This window comes from Polypterus senegalus, chromosome 12 (genome assembly GCF_016835505.1).
Source record: "Polypterus senegalus isolate Bchr_013 chromosome 12, ASM1683550v1, whole genome shotgun sequence".
NCBI classification, from domain to species: domain Eukaryota; kingdom Metazoa; phylum Chordata; class Cladistia; order Polypteriformes; family Polypteridae; genus Polypterus; species Polypterus senegalus.
Window position 1 is genome coordinate 143,216,257 of NC_053165.1, and position 20,225 is coordinate 143,236,481.

Below are 20,225 nucleotides of genomic sequence, written 5' to 3' on the forward strand. Positions count from 1 at the left end.
AGTACACAACACATGTTTCGCCCTAATTCTGGGCTCATCAGGCGTACACACTCACTGCACCCCCTCTCGGGAATCAAACCTCAGACATCAGCACTAGAGGCGAAGCCTTTCATGTTGCGCCACGTCATGTGGTTCGGTGAGTGAGTGAGTGAGTGAGTGAGTGAGTGAGTGAGTGAGTGAGTGAGTGAGTGAGTGAGTGAGTGAGTGAGTGAGTGAGTGAGTGAGTGAGTCAGTCAGTCAGTCAGTCAGTCAGTCAGTCAGTCAGTCAGTCAGTCAGTCAGTCAGTCAGTCAGTCAGTCAGTCAGGGCTTTGCCTTTTATTAGTATAGATAACTAAAATAGTCTTTATGTTATCAAATGCTTTTCATATTTCATAATTACTGATAACTTAATCTTTATTTTATCAAGTTTATTTAATTTTATGCATGAATGGAATTCAGTATTTATTGTATCTAATGCTACTCACCATCCCATAATACAAACAATCTATAATAATAACTGAATGAATTCAGATGTAAAATTACTGGAAATGACTTAGCTAAACACACAATAGTGATGTCCTCCCTGACCAGCTTTTCTAAACAGATGGCCAGATGGGCTTGCTGCTTTTGGTTCTTTCTGCTTTATTTCAAAGCAGGATTAAAATAACAACAATGCTCTATTGTTTTTAGCTATTCTTTTTCTTGTCATCTTTTGTAAACTGGCTTTTCATGACGTTTACCAATATTTAGACACAAAAGACATCAGTTAAAAATAAATGTGGTTTTGTTAAAAAAGGAAAAAACAAAGAAAAAAAGAAGTGCATAGTGATGTGTGTCACTGCTGATGGCACACACGGTCATGAGTCAGGCCCGCACAGAGATGGACGTCCGTTGCTGTTTATTTACTTGGCTTTTTACACAGTGACACTGTGAAATGTGGCCCAAGCACCTGGTGTGCTAAAGAGTGGACTGCAGGGCCTCCCAGCCAACTGGAGCTGACGTCTTTTCAGCCTCATGAGATGTATGCCAAGGTCTCTTTGGGCTTAGGACTACATTACACCTTCTTAAAAATGTTAAGGCCATAGATAATTCTAAGTAAACTATCACATTTGTATGTGTCTCCTAATGTCTCTCTATATAAAATCTAAGGTCAGTCCAGCTGTGAATTACTTGTAAATTACTGGGGCTAGAACCTTGATCTTGGTCTTAATCGAAACGCTTTGACCTAATTTGCTCTGGAATTGAAAAAAAAAAATTAGATAGTGGCAACCCGATGGCCATGACCTGTGGTAATGTGTTTATAGCAAAGTGATCAAAAGACCAGGCCATAACCACCATAATGGGAGACAGAGCAGCTGCAACATCTGCTGAGCTTTCAGCACCTCACAGTGATAAAGAACAAGAATGAATAAGACGATAACACACTGAAACACACAGACAAGCAGAAAGTAACCCTGAATATAAATCAAAATCTTATGACCTGATTTGTTCTGGAAATTAAAAAAAAAAAAAATGAGGTAGCAGCATCTTGGTGGCCAATGGTAAGCGAACCCTGTGGAGTTCGGTTCACTGTGAGTTTGGCGAAATCACAGAAACATCTGCAAACTTCGCAGAGCTCTGCGAAATGCATTGGAGTCAATGATGAAGGAAAAACTGAGCTAGTTTTGAGTGGCTTATAATGATGCAATGGTGTTCTAAATGTCCATGATGGCTAAGGAAGTGTCTGGCAAGTATGCTTGGCCATTATTGTGGCCAAAAATGTGATCTCAGCTGTGAAGCGTAGTACGATAACCACTACACCACCATCCCTCAAACAACAAACGACACAGACAGAATGATAATCACACACAAACACAAAAGATGGCCATAATGATAGCATAAATTATATACAGTACCTCTATTATTTAAGTGAGACGAAAGGACAGCTGCTGTACATGTACAGCCTTTTAAATGTTTAAAGCGCTGCACAAAATGTAGATCACGCGGCACCGCAGCGGCAGCAAGCCAGCAGATGATTCAGCAAAAAAGAGGTAAAAATAAAACTTGTGTTTGTTTCCCATTGTACCACCGTTTAAGATGGGGGTTTCGGAGGAGCGACCATGTCTCCTTGGGGTGTGTTCAGCCCCCATCTTCACAACGATGACGAGCGAAGCCCCTATTATATATATATATATATATATATATATAAACTGCTCAAAAATTAAAGGAACACTTTGAAAACACATCAGATCTCAATGGGAAAAAGAAATCCTCCTGGATATCTATACTGATATAGACTGGGTAATGTGTTAGGAACGAAAGGATGCCACATCATTTGATGGAAATGAAAATGATCAACCTACAGAGCCCTGAATTCAAAGACGCCCCAAAAATCAAAGTGAAAAAATGATGTGGCAGGCTAGTCCATTTTGCCAAAATTTAACTGCAGCAACTCAAAATTGTACGCAGCACTTTGTATGGCCCCTGTGTTCTTGTATACATGCCTGACAACATCGGTGCATGCTTCTAATGAGATGACAGATGGTGTTGTGGGGGATCTCCTCCCAGATCTGGACCAGGGCATCACTGAGCTCCTGGACAGTCTGAGGTGCAACCTGGTGGCATTGGATGGACCAAAACATAATGTCCCAGAGGTGTTCTATTGGATTTAGGTCAGGAAAGTGTGGTGGCCAGTCAATGGTATCAATTCCTTCATCCTCCAGGAACTGCCTGCATACTCTCACCACATGAGGCCAGGAATTGTCGTGCACCAGGCGCCACTGTACCAACATAGGGTCTGACAATGGGTCCAAGGATTTCATCCTGATACCTAATGGCAGCCAAGGTGCCTTTGTCAAGCCTGTAGCGGTCTGTGTGACCCTCCATGGATATGCCTCCCCAGACAATCATTAACCCACCACCAAACTGCTCATGCTGAATGATGTTACAGGCAGCATAATGTTCTCCATGGCTTCTCCAGACCCTTTCACTTCTGTCACATATACTCAGGGTGAACCTGCTGTCATCTGTAAAAAGCACAGGGCACCAGTGGTGCATCTGCCAGTTCTGGTATTCTATGGCGAATGCCAATCGAGCTGCATGCTGCTGGGCAGTGAGCTCAGGGCCCATTAGAGGACATGGGGCCCTTGGGTCACCCTCATGAAGTCTTTCTGGTTGTTTGGTCAAAGACATTCACACTAGTGGCCTGCTGGAGGTCATTTTGTAGGGCTCTGGCAGTGCTCATCCTGTTCCTCCTTGCCCAAAGGAGCAGATTTTGGTCCTGCTAATGGGTTATGGACCTTCTATGGCCCTCTCCAGCTCTCCTAGAGTAACTGCTTGTCTCCTAGAATCTCCTCCATGCCCTTGAGACTGTGCAGGGAGACACAGCAAACCTTCTGGCAATGACACGTATTGATGTGCCAACCTGGAGAAGTTGGACTACCTGTGCAACCTCTGTAGGGTCCAGGTATCGCCTCATGCTACCAGTAGTGACACTGACTGTAGCCAAATGCAAAACTAGTGAAGAAACAGTCAGAAAAGATGAGGAGGGAAAAATGTCAGTGGCCTCCACCTGTTAAACCATTGCTGTTTTGGGGGTCATCTCATTGTTGCCCCTCTAGTGCATCTGTTGTTAATTTCATTAACACCACAGCAGCTGAAACTGATTAACAACCCCCTCTGCTACTTAACTGACCAGATTAATATCCCATAAGTTTCATTGACTTTATGCTATACTCTGATTAAAAAGTGTTCCTTTAATTCTTTTGAGCAGTATATATATATATATACCCCTACAGACTCCCAGTCTTGGGGCCCACATTAGCTGTGTTAGGAAGCAGTTGCAGCTGAAATATCATTTTTGTTTCCGCTCTCTGTGCTGATGCTTAGAACATTTTTCTTCATGAAGAAGTCAAATGCCTTATGTAAACAGTAATAAATAAGTCTTTCCAGGGTTGCATGTGTTTTCTTTCTCAGGGAGACGGACTTCATTGAAGTCTTTTTATATCTAGGCACATGTAGTACTAGGGTGTTAGCCATGTGACCCGACATTTGCGCGATAGACATATGCGCGTCGACAAAATAGCGCCGATTAAAACGCCCCGACAAAATCGCGAAAGTTTCATTAAATATGGATTACTAGTTTAAAGCATATATAATAATGTTTATTTTAGAAGTCAATATTATGCCATCACCACGGCACGCAGATAGTCCTTAAGACCACGCCCTGCATATGTAGAAAGAATTGCAGCAAGGGCGTCCCACTCTCTTGGCCTCTCTCGCGATTTTGTCGTGGCGATTTTGTCGGCGTGCATTTGTCGAAAACCAGTTAGCGGGTTTGTCGACACTCATTTGTCCGTCGCGGTTTTGTCGGGGCGCATATGTCTATCGCGCTTTTGTCGGTGAGCCGTTAGCCATTATAGATGCAGTGAGAAGTTAAACAAAATGACACTTTTTATTGGCTAACTAAAAAGATGACAATATGCAAGCTTTCTAGTCAACTCAGGCCCCTTCTTCAGGCAAGATGTAATCAAAAATAGAAAGCTTGCATATTGTCATCTTTCTAGTTAGCCAATAAAAAGTGGTGCTTTGCTTAACCTGCTCCTAAATGTAGGCACATGGTAATGCAAGCAAATCAGCCATGCAGCGCTACATAGCCAGTGCACAGGGATCAGTGTTATATGTCCAGTGGCGGTACTTGTAATATTCTCATTATGGTCAGCTAATGTACCCTTTCAAATATTCGAAAAATCTGGATTTTGTTTTTATTAATGCATGCAGGGTAGAAGACTGGTGAACTGATAGGGTCTTACAGAAGTTACATCAGCGATATGATCAATGTCAGAATGTATTTTTTACCGTTGAAAACATAACAATGTGTTGCCAAAATGGAAAAGTTTTTGAGCCAGCAGAAGTGATAAAATACATTATGACTTCAAGAGGAACTGTTTAGAAAACATAAGAAGTATTAACAGTTGCTTATCTTTAACTTGGTTTTGTTTTGCATTTTATTTTACGACCGTCTGCATGTTTCACTAATAATAGATAGTGTTGTAAACTGTGTTCTGACATCGTTATCATGTTGCATTAGTTAGAAGCACATGCAAATTAGAATTTCACATAATAGTAATCTATGTAAATAAAAAGACAAGTGTTGGAGTGACTGTCATGGTCAGTCTGGTTGTTGTGTCTCTGCTATCCAACAGATGGTGCATTACAAACATTAGCACTGCTTTTACAAATCCTGGACCAACAGAGGGAACTTCAAACATTAACATGGAGTTCTACGTTGATTACTTAGATGTCAACGTGTCTTAAATGGGGAGTACAGCTAGCTACCCTATAAACCTATAGGTCTACGTTTAGCACAAGGTTGGTGGCTCGTCACACACCACAGTCCTCCCAGGGCTCACGCTGAAGGATGTCAGATCCAATTGCACATTATCTGTGAAAGTTCTGAGATGGTGATTGCTATGTAAAAAGGCCTATGTAGAATTAAAAGATCAGTGACCCTTGTGTGGCCCATCGCAATTCACTTACCCTGTTAGGATACACCGAGTATAATTAAAAGAAAGTTTCTGCTACATGAAAAACTCACCTCACATCATTATGTAGCAGTACCAATAATACCCACGTTTATGTAGCAGGAGAACCCCCTTCTATGTAGAGAAGTGTAATGGCAAGAAGATCTTGGGAGCAGTGATGTTGGAATTCATGATAAAATTTGTTCCTTTTTCTATTTTGTTTTACAGATGAAGCCCGCAGATTCAGCTTCCCAAAAAACTCTTCTCACATCATTCTGCTGCAGTATAACCAGAGCCAACTTTATGTGGCAGGAGAACAGTTCCTTGTGTCCATAAATCTCCAGACAAACAAAACCAATAAGGTAATGTATCTGCCGTCAGTTGCCTGGAATCATAAGACCTCCTTGAGGTGTGCTGGACGTGTAAACTGAGTGACATCTTCATGTGAGTTACGTACAGTGTTCAAAATATCCCATGATAACTGGCTGTCCTAACCTGGGATCCCATGGTGTGGAGCTTTCATGTTCCCTTTATTGCCTACAGGCTAAGGAGGTGAGAGATCTACGGTAGAAGCAATGGAGACCTTATGGCCCTTAAGGTTTACATTGAAGTTACAGACCTCTGGGCCTACCAGCTGCCATTGGTGCTTTAACAGGTTTGGTTACCTGATGCAGGGCTGAAGGCCCTGTCGTCCTATAGTTCTTGCTTAGAGAATGGATGGATGGTGTGAATATGTAGTGGAGTAAAAATAAAAACAAATGATATTTGATCTGTTTGAGCTCCTTAATGTGTCTGAAGATACTTTCTGAAAAGGTGGGGGGTTTTGTGTCTGATGCGTTTGTCCCTTTGGAGCCACGTAGAACGTCTTCAACCTTTCAGAGGGGAATTAAATTTTGTTCTTACAATGCCCTACAAGTGACTTTGCTATTCAGTCACTTACATAAAAAGTCAAGTGACACCCACAGAGAGATATTCCATGCTAGTTTAGATTCAAGACAAATTGCATTAACTGTCTAATAGGACTACAGATGTCACTTGACATTGGCGCATTACAGGAAGCAGAGCTTCTGGCAGGGGGCCTAAAGTAACCTCAGCTGCAGCTCATTCAAGGTCAGTGCACACCAGAGAGCTGATCAGCTCCCACCTGACAACACTAAATGCCGGATATGGGCGTGTAGGCTGAAATAAGGGATGTAAGATCAATAATGAAAGCTGGATATTTTTTCTTTTCCTTCTTTTAAATTCTAACCGGTTCTTTTTTCTGCAGTTGTCAAATAAGAACTGAAAATGTGAACAATAGGGACAAAGCAGGACCTAAAATGCGGAGGCCTTTCTCAGTTCTCATTTGCCATCCTTTTGCAGTTGCAGCTTTTTTTTTTGTGCACGGCTGGATTATTGAAAGTTCATTGGAAGCCAACCAAATTCAAAGAACTCGGAGTACTGTGAACAGCAAAGCCCCCATTACAGTGCTACATCTTAATGGCTCCTGCCGTCACCATCCTCTAGTTCTGAGTCCATTGTAATCAGTCTGTCCAACAATGACAGTGTAACGTTTTGACTGTTTCTCCCCATAAAAGTACTCCCTGGCATGTGCACAAAATCCTGCCATCTCATGGTTAATGATAATAAGAGCATCCATCTAATTTTCTGTGTCGAGCCAAAGTGAGACAAATAGGCCCAACCTAATCGGTACAACTTGTTAATTAACTTTATGACAAGCAGAAACCCTTTTTATTTTTCTTTGCTCCAGTTCAGTACTGCCTATAGTTTTCATTTGTGGTAGGAGACCTCATCTTATCTTATCTTACACTTAAGATAATGTCACATTATGCAACTTCTGAGGACTGATCATTTATGTTAGGTAGAATGCCTAGAGTGGGCTGGGCAGTTTCGTGGCTTAAGAACCCCTGCAGATTTTATTTTTTCTCCAGCCGTCTGGAGTATTGTTTGTTTTTTTCTGTCCTCCCTGGCCATCGGACCCTACTCTTATTCTATGTTAATTAGTGTTCTCTGATTTTAATTCTTACTTTGTCTCTTTTCTCTTTCTTCTTCATTTAAAGCACTTTGAGCTACATTATTTGTATGAATATCCATCCATCCATTATCCAACCCGCTATATCCTAACTACAGGGTCTGCTGGAGCCAATCCCAGCTAACACAGGGAACAAGGCAGGAAACAAACCCTGGGCAGGGCACACACACACACACACACACACACACACACACACACACCAAGCACACACTAGAGACAATTTAGAATCACCAGTGCACCTAACCTGCATGTCTTGGACTGTGGGAGGAAACTGGAGCACCCGGAGGAAACCCACACAGACACGGGGAGTTGTATGAAAATGTGCTATATAAATAAATAAATGTTGTTGTTGTACTAGTCATGGGGCATGTCCGTTTTGTCTACCACAGTCGCTGATGTTATTGCTGCACCATGTCAGTTTAATTGGCTGAAAACTGCTTGGCATGTCTACTTTACTAACTGTGTGCCATTGTGCTTTTTCTAATAGCCATTAGCATAGTGTCTGAAAAGTCCAAGCTGACCATAAATAAATGGTGTTTGTGTGGCATCAGTCTCTGCCCTTTTTTCTTTTTTCTTTTCTCTTTTCCATTCTATTATGTTATGTAAAACATAAGCCATCAGACTGATCTCTTCTGCTTTTGAGGTCCAAAGCTCCCAGGCTGCTGAGAAATGCTGGTGATGTACGAAGGGCTAATAGGTATGGCGAGATGAGCTTCAGTCTTGGTTTTTGCTTTTCTTTTTCTATTCTGATTTAGCATGTAATGCACACGATATCAGAAAGACGAGCCTCTCTTCTGTTTTTAAGGTTCAAAACATGCTCTTTGCTTATTCCTCGCCAGAGTATGATTTGCATTTTATTTCCAGATGAGGATTCATTGGTTGTCAGCTCTCATACACACAGAGTCCACCCTATGACTAAAGAAATGGCCAAACCTGTTAGATTTTATCGGAGCGAGTCGCTGGCTATATCACATCACACGACCGTTTTGACCGAAGTGTGCTACTGACTGCCTCTGATGAGCTAAAATAATGTAAATGAAGGCAACAGCTCAAAACAGCTGGAAAAATTGTCTAATGTGACATAGGCTTTTGCTTCAAAATCAAAGGTCAGTGAAGGTACGATGACCAGTCTTGCTTTGTGAGAATAGATTTGTGCCCAAAATGGCACAAGGTAAATAGCAGAAAAAGAATTGGCAAGGGTAAATCAAAAAGTAAAGGCAATTTAAAAATGATGCCTTAATGAATATAACATGACACAATATAGCATGTTTGCAATGGCTTATGGGTAGTTGGAACACACCCAGTGCCGAGCTTTGCTGTTAGTCTCATTGAAGCCGCAGTCAAAAGAAACAAGGAAATTTCTTTGGGAAGAAGGAGTGAAACCTGATGAAATCCACCAAAGGATGTTGGCTTATGCTCATCGGTGAGCTGTTTGGGTACCCGTCTTACGCAAACTTTACGATGTCCCAAGTCATCTTGCACACTATGGCATGTGCAGATCCATAGCTGAAATTCAGCTATACAGTAACAGCAGATAACGTAATCCATCAGTCTTCTCAAACAAAGGCATTTGTCATATCGATGAAGGTTTGTGTGCACGATGTTGATGGTCGACCAGATTGAGCTTTGTTGGTTGCACTTGTTCTTCCCACTTTAAACCTTTCTACTCGTTCATAAACTTTTCATTGAGTCATTCTGTTTTCACTTCTATCCTGAACCAGGATCCTTTGGTGAATTTCAGCAGGTTTCACTTCTTCTGCCCAAAGACATCTCACTACAATGCATTTTTCATCGATGGTAAAATCCCGCAGCAGAGGGCCCATGTTGATCTGACCTTGGCTTCAACTAGACTAGAGTGCGAGTTGTGTGTATTCACACTACCCATAATGCCATCACAAGCGTGTTGTGTTGCAATGACATGATTCACCTAAGTGGGGGCCTGCACATGAAGAAAGGGTATAAAGCCTTTGAACATTGCCCAGCACACCTTTGAAACTGACGGACGGATGGGAGATAACGTCATCTGATCCTGAAAATCCTTCCAACGCGGCGACGAAAATGGCAGACTCTACTCATTGGGCCCCTACTCTCAAAGGTCTTGTCATGGCTTCCTTCGTCTGTTATGCAGTGTAAGCCATCATTAAAGAAAGCTAAATTATTTCTCCTATGTGATTTCTTACCTCCATATCACTAAGGGAGGGGTATCGCCTTTTTATATAACATCTATATAGATTCGGGTTATGTAATACGACACAATTCTAAAAGAACTCATTCCATCAAGGGAGCTAATGCCCCCCTGCTGGATACACTTCTCCACCCTGCTTTTGGGACAAGTTTTTCCTCCCCTGATCATATACTGAACTAAAAACTGGCGCGTCTTTTGCTTCTCTCTTATCACTTAGTTTACTTGACCTTCTTCCTCATTCTGCAACCTACTGGTTTCATTTGAAGCTCATTGAAACTTAAGAGGAGAGTACACAATGAACTAATGTGGGCAACTTTTGGGAAGAGGAAAGCTGGATTTTCTCATTGTCAAAGCCTGTTTTTTTTTGTCTTTTACAGGAATTTGAGTTGACTGTTAAGGAGGACAACAAAGAGGTGAGAGCTTAGCAGGAAGTTGGAGAAGTTAGCATGGATGAGTCTGCAGTGGTGTCAAAACTAGCATTGCATTCAATGTTGTTCTCTTCAAGTATGATGCCATTTTTCATGTGACGTGTGCCATCAGTAAAAACATCCTCTCACATGGCAATGCAGTCTTTATTTTATATACTGTTGCAGTTTAAATGTTAACTTAGTCACATTGCTTATGTTTTTTTCAGAATCAACACAAGACATGTTTAACTGCCCTAAAAAAGAAGGGAGACTCGAAGCTTCTGTGCTGGATAGATCAGGGAATCCCATACTGCAAAGAAGAGGTAAAAGTCTCTCCTGCTGTTACATGGCACTTACCTGACATAGGCAGCCCCCTGACTACCATCAGCAGCGCAGGGCTCTCTGGTAATGGGCTGGACTCTAAATCATGAGGTCTCATGGTCTGCCATTAGCCCACCTCTCTGTGAGACCTTGGGTGAGCCACTTCTGTAGAAAGTGTGCTTTGTAAGACATTTGGAATAACAGTTGCCCCTAAATAATTAAAAATGTGTAATTGTCACCTCAGGGTTCTTTCACCAAAGATCTCTTTACCTTCAGCCCAACTTCTCAAAGCCCACCAGTAATGTGACTCATTATTGTCCAGCTCTGCCACACTTGCCTGGCATACTGATAGACATGACAGGACTTTACAAGCTGAGGTGCACCAGATGGATGTGACCTGTTAGTGGTAGGAGAAAAAAATACAACTTAATTAGTACTGGGCTTGTACTCTGTCCATTAAGAAGGAAAGCACCAGGAGCTCAATTGTGGCTTAGAAAATCATAAAACCACCACCATGGACACTTTATTACACCTACAGGGATGAGTTTGCCTTTTATTGCCAGTGCTTATCAGTTGCATTTAGATGGAGGAAGTCCCACTTCTATTGTCTTGTGACTTACATTGCTGTCTTTGTTTCTGCTAACACTATCTTTCTTAAAACATCCAGGACAGAGAATACGTAGCCAATGGCATGTCTTTAAAATGTGGGGCTCACGGTTCTGTGATGCTTTTTGCAGGTAGGTTTAAGCTCTGTTTCATTATTTAATTAATTAATCAATCAATCAGACCATCAGTTTTTAAAGATGCCTTGGTGGCACAGTGGTTAGCAATTCTGCCTCACCACTTATGGACCTAGTTGTTGACCTGTTCACACTCTGTGCATATAATGCCTGTTTGGATCAGTTCCAAGCAAAAGAAATTAATAAAATGGAGTTTGTTTAATTTTGTGGCAAGTGGCAGAGATTCCTCTTAAGGGTATATATACCAAAGAACTAAAGATTGACAGCAAAACTAACTCAAAGTTACTCAAAAATGAAACTGCTTGAGAAACTCATTTTCTCTTCTGGAAGAGAACTTACAGACAATTTCTGATCATGCAGGTTGTCCTTATAGAAGATGGCCACCATGCTCCATAACGGCACCCACACATACATGCAAAAAGGAGACAACAATGTATGGCATTATATCCCTTATCCCTTCATACAACACTGGCTCCTCCGTCAGACAGCACGCAATTGGCTGTCAAAATAATATGAGGGTGATCATGGTTGTATTGGAACCTGACTATGTCGTGGCGAAAAATTCATCATCAGAAGGCTTTTTACCTAAAAATAAAGGCTATTAGAACTCAAGATAGACAGACAGAATTTTAAGGATTTATTGCAATAAATCAACCACAAAAAATAACAAGGACTCAACCCAATATGGCCAAATTAGATTGAGCAAAGATCATTACAGCCATTGGAGTTTTTATAACAATTTCTTATCATTTTAGCTCATTTAATTAATTCATTCTACACCTGGTTTTACTGTCTATTGTTCCTCTTGGTGTCTGTTTGGCTTATTCTGATTGGTCTTAGACTGGGTGGATGGCTTCCTCTTTCCATCTTTGGGCTTTCCTGATGTAATTTCCTATCTTTTCTGACCTTGCTCTAATGAGCTGGTTTGCTTACCTTCACTGACTCCCTCTTACTCCCATCTGACCAAATCTTGAGTTTCTATGGGAACCCTTATTACTGGCCCCTTATGGAATGTGTTATCTTTCTATTCTGTTCCCATTTTTTCTAACTGGCCAAGGCTTCTATTCCATATATGGGTTTCCTCTCTTAGGCTTTCCAAACTTTTTAATATAGTGACCTGAAGCTTAAGCTTTAATTAAAAAGAAGTATAGTATGTGCTTTCATTTGATCATTGTTTACCATGCTTGATTTGTCTTAATTTCTACACTAAAATGAATTGCTAATATACTCTTATAATATTTTTACTAATGCCTGCATTTGCTAAGATGCATTACAGTGTGACCTTGTTTGTAGTAAAAGGCCTTTTGTTGATTCATCAATCCAGCTGCTCTTAGAGGCCTCTTTTCCATGTTATCTCTTCCTAGCCTTGACTCACAGGTGTCTTCCACTCTTATCCTGTCCAAAACTGATTTCGCTGCATCTTTTAGCTGTTCTTTTCATTACTTTGGAAAATTTGCTGTAAGCCTATAAAATAATGCAATATAACTGATTTTTTAGTTAACCATTTGCTAGACCTATTGTAATTTGCTTTTATATTCTAATTTATGCTTAATCTAATGTTTTAGAAGCTTTTAATGACTTTCTATGGCTCTATATGCTAATTTGCTATTCTCTTATGCTAATAAAAAATTTTCCTTCTACAACTATACATTGGCTAAATGTGACATGTCCAGTGATTTTAGTCATGTAACTTGACATGGAGATTAGCAACTGCAGTCGGTAAGTCTGAGACTGTAAGCTGCTTACTGTGACATCGGCTTAACCAATAATATCTCTCCCACTTTCATTAATGAGAATTAAAACATTCAAGTTTATGCACCTTTCTCATCAGAAAATCAATTTAATAGATTTAAAAGCTAACTAAAGTGAGAACCTTGCAGCCAGCTGCTGCTCACGAAAATTGCTTTGTTATGAACTGCCTAAAGTGAAATAGCAACACCTCGAGTTTAAAATCTAACAGCTTTGAGGTGAAAAAAGACAAGCCACAATAACACGAAAGAACATGCAGAGTACACACAGTGCATGACTCGAGCTGCTCACTGCCTGTCCGGTAGTAATACTAAGAACTGTGCGGCCAGGTCAGCACGAGGTTAGTGAACAATTGAACAGCAGATATTGAGCTTCTTTGAAACTGGAGCACATTAGTTTTGGCTTCTTTTCCACAAAGCGGACGGAGGAGTATGCATTTTCTATTTTCTTCTTCCATGTCTTTTTTCAAATGTCTTGCTGTCATTGTCAGCAGTGGGTTAAAAATCAACATGCAGTTTAATGCCTTAGGTACAACACATTCCTAAAATGTATCATCTTCCTTTTTCTTCTTCACATTTTTGTGGCAGTCTTTAAGTGAGCAGATGCTGATGGACTTTTCATACCTTTTTACTACTTGGTGTTGCTAGCCTTGACTGGGAGAAGCTCAGTCCAGAAGTGCAGGCATTCAACAAACTGTCCTCATTTTCACACATGAGATGACCTTCACGCCCCATCACTGAACTGGGAAGTTGAAATTGGGACATGTGCACACAAACACACACACTGTTTGGTACAGAAAACACTGCATTGCCAATTGGTTTAGCCCGTTAGCCAGAAACAGGCTTGTACCACATGGCAGGTAGACAATTTTACATACTACAAGAAGCAAATATTTTCTGGATAATTATGTTGAACAAAGGCAGCATGGTGGCGCAGTGGTAGTGCTGCAGCCTCGCAGTTAGGAGACCTGGGTTCACTTCCCAGATCCTCCCTGTGTGGAGTTTGCATGTTCTCCCTGTGTCTGTGTGGGTTTTCTCCAGTTTCCTCCCACAGTCCAACGTCATGTAGGTTAGGTGCACTGGTTATCCTAAATTTTCCCTACTGTGTACTTGATGTGTGTGTGTGCCCTGCGGTGAGCTGGCGCCCTGCCTGGTGTTTGTTCCGGCCTTGCACTCTCTGCTGGCTCCATCAGACCCCCGTGACCCTGTGTTAGGATATAGCGGGTTGGATAATGACTGACTGACTGAGCATATGATAGAAAACTGGGGGAAAAAAAGCTTAAGACGACAATGCTGAGTGTTGTTTTATAATAGTACTGTACTATTATAAATATTATTGATTTAATAATTTTACCGTAGGGAAGCTATTTGGTTTTTAGATTTTTTTGTAAAAACTGTTGGGTATTAATCAAGGAGCGTTATGCTCAGATTATATAATGCATTAGTGAGAACACATCTGGAGTATTGTGTGCAGTTCTGGTTACCCTGGTACAAGAAAGACAGAGCAGCACTTAAAGCTGTGCAGAAGAGAGCAACCAAGTGCATCATGGGACTTAAGGACATGTCGCACTGTGACAGCCTTAGTCTCAAAAAAGAGGAGACTGCATTTGGACCTAATGCAGGTTTTCATAATCCTCAAAGGCATTAATAAAGTTTATCGAGCAGACTTCATCTTAAGGGTGAATCACCAGTGGAAATTAAGGGAGGTGAATTTAAGACTGAAGTCAGGAATCACATCTTTACTCAAAGAGTTGTGAGAATCAGGAACAAACTACCGAGGCATGCAGATGAAGCAGAAGCTTGGAAACCTGTATGAAGTATCTGGATGTAGGAGATATTAGGACAGCTTATTAGTTAAAAAAGCGCACTTGATGGACTGAATGGTCTCCTCTCGTTTGTCAAGTTTCTTATGTTGTAATGTACATATTGTGCACAACATCTCATGAAGCTGTCTCTACCGGCCTTTTAATATAGAGATATCACTGGTGGAGAAAGAGAGGAGCTCTTTGAGTGAAGTGAAGGATTGAACTCACCAGTTAGGAACCAGTTTTCTGAATAGTTACTGTAAGACCTGCCAGTGGTCCAGTCACAGAATCCAACTGAGAAAAACAAATCAGCAGAACTGCGCTGATGAAGGGAAGGGGGTGTGGAAGACGCTAGGAACACAGACAGAGATGGACTCAGGATGTCCCAAACACACACGTTTGTTTTGCTTTCTAATCCTCAGCACAACCCCACAGTGCTCAGTCTTTTACAATTACTCTTTTTTCTTCTGCCGCCTCCACTCCTCCTTCACAAGCTCTGTCCTCTGCCTACTGACTCCGGCTCCTTGAATGGAGTGAGGCGGCCCCTTTAATAGTCCCCCCGGGTATGTGCTCCAGGTGCTCCCTGATGATCTTCCTGCAGCACTTCCTGGTGTGTATCTCCAGAACTATCCAGGCACCCCCTGGTGGTGGCCACGGACCTCCATGAGTTTGAGCTTCCAAGCTCCGTGGCCTGCATGCAATCCAGGGGTGCTGCCCTCTTGCATCCCGGGGAAGATACTGCCCCTCTCCCAGTCCTTTCCTTCTCCAGGCGTCCCGGTGGGGCAAGGTCCCCGGTCGTCTATCACAGGACCTTGCTCAAGGGTACTAGATTCATGCCAAAAGGTGTTGGTGAGAGGATGCCTTTAAGGAAGGAGAAAGTTCAATCAGTAAAGAACTAGAAGGTAAATATGAAATATTGGTTGATGTCCATTTGTATACGCCAAGATGGCTGAAATTAATTTAGAGATCTGGCTTGAAAACTGAGGACTAAAAGAAGGAAGGGAAAAAAAAGTCTAAATATTTTCTGAACAGAAGTGTGAGAACAAGACTAAATAAAATGTAATTCATTATTGAAATAGTTGGTAAGATATTTAGGTGCATGATGGGGGCTGGAATCAAACTAACAGTGAATTAAAATGTTCAGGTACAAAACATTACAGAGAGGGACAGAAAAGTGAGGAGCCCAACACTGCACAAAAGCAAAGAGCCTGGGTGCAAATAGTCCAGAGAGGAAGACAGATGCAGTGTGTTTGGTCCAAGTCATTGAGGAAGGAAGGCGGGCACGTGTTGTATGTTGACCTGCAACTTAATAGGTGGCGAGCTTGAGATATTCTTTGGTGGCAATGGCAGATCAGCCACAAATTTGCTAATTACTAATACCAGTGTAGTTTATAAATACAAATCTACCAGACAACGATTTTCTGGATGCGCCTGTACAGACTCAATGTCTCCCTATTTCTGTATTCTTAGGTTTTTGTTCTTCTTTCTCACTTCCTCTGATGGTAGTGCAGTTTGCAGCCTTGTTTATCTCAATAAGCAGCTTTAAATACATGGTTGCTGAGGTCAGCAGTGGCACACCATGAGGCTATGAGTCCAAGCCATGCTCTTGTGCTTTCTTTGTGACTGACTCAGTTGGTGATTTGGTTGACATTTCTAGAAAATAGAAAACACCTGATTTTATTTTTACAAGAAAAAATAGTACAGTGAAGCGAATTAGATGAGAACTGTCCATCCTGTCACTTACTTGAATACATGTTTGCAAGCAGCGGAAACAGAGAAGCCAGCATTGACCACTGTGCCACCACAATGTTCTGTTTGGAACAAAAAATGTGCAAAAGTACAACCTTAATAAGTCTGGAAATGAATCTTCATACTTTGTGATGGTGTTAACCATACATTGTGCTGGATTTATAATAAGAATTAACTGATCGATCCTTGTTTGTTTGCAGAGACTGAAACTTATGCGGCAGCGCCCCTGTATCCATCAGGACAAAATCTCCAGTTTAGGAAGATTAGAAATAACCGTATGGTGGTCTGGATGTATGATACCTGGGTTTCAGGTGAGTGCAAGTGTCAGCTTTTTCTGTTCAAGCTATGGCTCCTTATGTTCTTGAACACAAATCCACATGGTTCACTGCAATGAGAATTTGATCTCTAGGATGCTGTCTCCTAATTCACACTCACAGGCTTGCTGCAATGTTCATTAAACTCTGTGTTCACTTGGTGCTACTTACTCTCAGGTTTACGGACCTCGGTTCAAATCGTGACCTTGTCAGTGTGGTAGTTTGCATGTTCTCCCTGTAGCTAAGAGGGATTACTCTGGACACCTCAACTTCTTCTCACTTCCTATACATGTGCATCTTGGGTTATTTGAAGGTTTGAGGAAGTGTGTGTGTGTGACCTACCATGGACTTGCATTGTTTCCAGAGTTCATTTCTGCCTTGCATTCAATGCTGCTGTAAAAAGGTCAAGCACCCTGTGACTGTGAGATTGAAAAAGCAGTGTTAGAGAATGGACGTATGGATGTACAGGAGAGATATATCCACTTAGACATTTCTATAAATGTCTGTAAATCAATGAAGTCATATTTATTGTACAACTATCATCGTGACAATGCAACGTGTAACTGCCCGTGAGTGAATATCGTTTCTTTCTCTCTACATGAACTGTGCCTGACAATAGCTTTCACACAAATGAGAAATGATTGAACCGTGTGCGTGGTTGTAAATGTTTTAGATGTGGGTAGGACTTTTCCAAGGCACTTTGCATAAAGTCTTCTCTTGCAGGGCTAGAAATTTTCTCTTGCGGGATTTCACTTTCACCAAACAACAAATCTTTTAACTCTCGTGGATACGCCTCTTCTTTGGGAAGAAACACTACTTTTCCCTGATGGCAACACGAATTAGATGATCTACAAGTCTCCGACTTAAAGTCGAACAATATATCTGATCTGTTTTTGCTGTTCTGTTATTTCACAGAGTAATAATTTCTGTTTTTTTGTGCTAATGTGATCTTTACTATCATTTTTTTGAGACTTTTAAATTTTCATACTTCCATTATCTCTAACCTGCTCTGCATGTTTATCGCGCCAGTGTTTTTAAATTCTTTTCGACTTTGTACTTTGTCATCTTCTCTTTGTCTTTTATTTCCGGCCCCGGGCGTGGTTAAATTGCTTGGCACAAAGACTCGTCTCGCTGGACGCGAAAGTGTCTCCCTGAAAAAAGTCACGTCTCGTCTCTCTTCCGAAGATTTTTTATTATAATACAGAGGTGATTTTATTTACGTAGATGGCAACTGCTAAATAACTAGGATGTATTTTCTTTTCACAGAGCCCACTTTTATTCAGGCCTCATGGATCAAGAAGAAAGGAGATCCAGGTCAAGACAAGATTTACACATTCTTTCGAGAAAAGAACACTGATAAGAGTCCTGATGCAGACCCCTGGATATCGCGTGTTGCTCAAGTCTGTAAGGTATGTCAGTGAAGATCAGCTGAAGATCAGCTGTCATTTTGGCTATGATCATTCACAAGAGCAGACATTATGGGACAAAACCTGCTGACTGAGTGGGGAAGAGGTCAAAAATCGATAGATGAGCCACCATTGTTTTATGTGAACTGAATAGGCTCCTCCTCTTTTTTACAATCGGAAGCTGCAGGCCATGAAACTATTAATATTCTGTTGTTCTTATGTCAAACACAAACACGCATAGTGTTTGGTACTCCTTTAGTGGCTTCATAAAAAGCAATTCTAAAAAGTGCTGTTATAATGCTATTTATAATTTCTATCAGTTCAGAATAGGCCCCTCTACAAAATATATTGATTGCTTTTCACCTTAAAGATAAATAAGGTTCAGGACCCCTGTAACTAAAAGCTCAGCCTCCCATTGTTATTCATAAACAGGCAAGGCCTGATGAAAACGCATGTAGACACAGGGAGAACATGCACGACTGTGACTAAGCTGGGATTTAAACCAGACCTCAGGATCTGGGAAGCAGGGCTTGTGAGATTCCATGGTAATTGAACTTCATTTTTACTGTGGTCTTTATTTTATTTGGCATGTGTACATGCTTAGTGCTATACAGTTTTTTGCTGCTGTTCCTTATTGACAAGTTGTTCCTGCTGCTGTGATGGTAAATAAGAGGAGGCATTCAAACCAGCATAATGCCAAAAACATAATTTTTTAACAGAATTTTACTAAATACATTATATCAACAACAGATAGTGAAAATGTTATTAAATGCGTTATATCAAAAGCAAATAATCAAAGGGAAAGTCAAACTTAATAGAAACAGAGACAAACTCTTATCGCATCTCTGGGAGTTCCTAAAAAAGGTTCATAGTTCCTTTGTTATGATGAATTTATTTTTAATTCTTTTCTGATGTTCTCCTTTGTCTTTTTTGGTCTTAGTTCTTCATTTTGGGGGTTTGGATTGTGTAGAATTCTTACTTACAAATTATTTGAAGTGTATTTAGGAACGTTAAAAATGTTTAATATATTAAATGTGATGCCATTATTATTTTTTATGGGTGCTGCCACCATTTGTGGGTCGTTTTGTCGGTTTTGTTGGTTTTGTTACCCAAGAACCACAGAAAATGCACGCCATGTGATGTCTTCAGTGTGACAGTCTGCACGATGCACTTCATGGTCATTGGAGATTGGATTAAACTCCTACAGTCAGAAAGTGCATTTCTTTAGTTTTACTTTAGTGTACTGATTTTTAGCCATGACTTTTCAAAGACAATTTCTGCTTATTTTTTTTGGTTTAGATATTTCAACAATAAATATTGGCCAGCTTAAAGATTATGTCTCTTCCATAAAAATTTCTGTCTCCTTCCACTGAGGCATTATGTTCTGATTATCTTGTGCATTGCGCATTCCATCTACCCATGTTCCCAAATTGTACCCCAAGCCGCAAATTTGTCCTTTAAATCATCTGTCTCATTCGATTTTTTCAGGGTTCTTATCTTTCTGATAGTCGGAATGCTTGTTCCCCAACTGTCACCTTGGCTCCAAGGTCTTGAAATTGAAAAAAGCCTGGCAATTAATAATTGTTTTGGTTGAAACAATTTGAAATGATTTCAGAGAATTTCCCCCTTGGAATTGTGGAAGCTCTGTGAAATTACAGATTGCCTTTCTAAATATGGGTTGGTAATGGGGCACACAATACTGTAAGTGCCAGTACTCATAAGGGCAGAAATGGGAAGTGCCACGATGGAGTACAGGCCCACTTCAAGCACTGCTTCTGACCCAGATGTGGTTTTAAAAGCTTGACTTTCTGAATAGATACCAGGCTAAAACTTATTTCTGATGATCTGAACCTTTTGTAAGCCATATAGGACACTTCTCCAAGACAGGAACCATGCTGCTTGATTTTATTAAAGAGGGGCATGGTGCCAAATGCTTACTAGTGGGATAGTATACCCTTCATACTCCAACATTTGTTTGACTTTTCTAATTCTGTCCGAGGTGAGTTGGGCTTCTCCAGCAAATACACAGAGCATTCC

At 40.9% G+C, this 20,225-nt stretch overlaps 1 protein-coding gene across 2 annotated transcripts in view; it reads left to right on the forward strand.

Moving 5' to 3' along the window:
• Nucleotides 1-20,225, forward strand: part of sema7a (semaphorin 7A) — a 70,256-nt gene that overhangs the window by 20,818 nt on the left and 29,213 nt on the right. For both annotated transcript variants that reach the window (XM_039773694.1, XM_039773693.1), the window contains exons 2-7: nucleotides 5,710-5,843; nucleotides 10,076-10,111; nucleotides 10,333-10,428; nucleotides 11,094-11,163; nucleotides 16,669-16,779; nucleotides 18,049-18,191. In XM_039773694.1, the coding sequence (XP_039629628.1) occupies nucleotides 5,710-5,843; nucleotides 10,076-10,111; nucleotides 10,333-10,428; nucleotides 11,094-11,163; nucleotides 16,669-16,779; nucleotides 18,049-18,191 (590 nt within the window). The remainder of the gene's footprint in view (nucleotides 1-5,709; nucleotides 5,844-10,075; nucleotides 10,112-10,332; nucleotides 10,429-11,093; nucleotides 11,164-16,668; nucleotides 16,780-18,048; nucleotides 18,192-20,225) is intronic.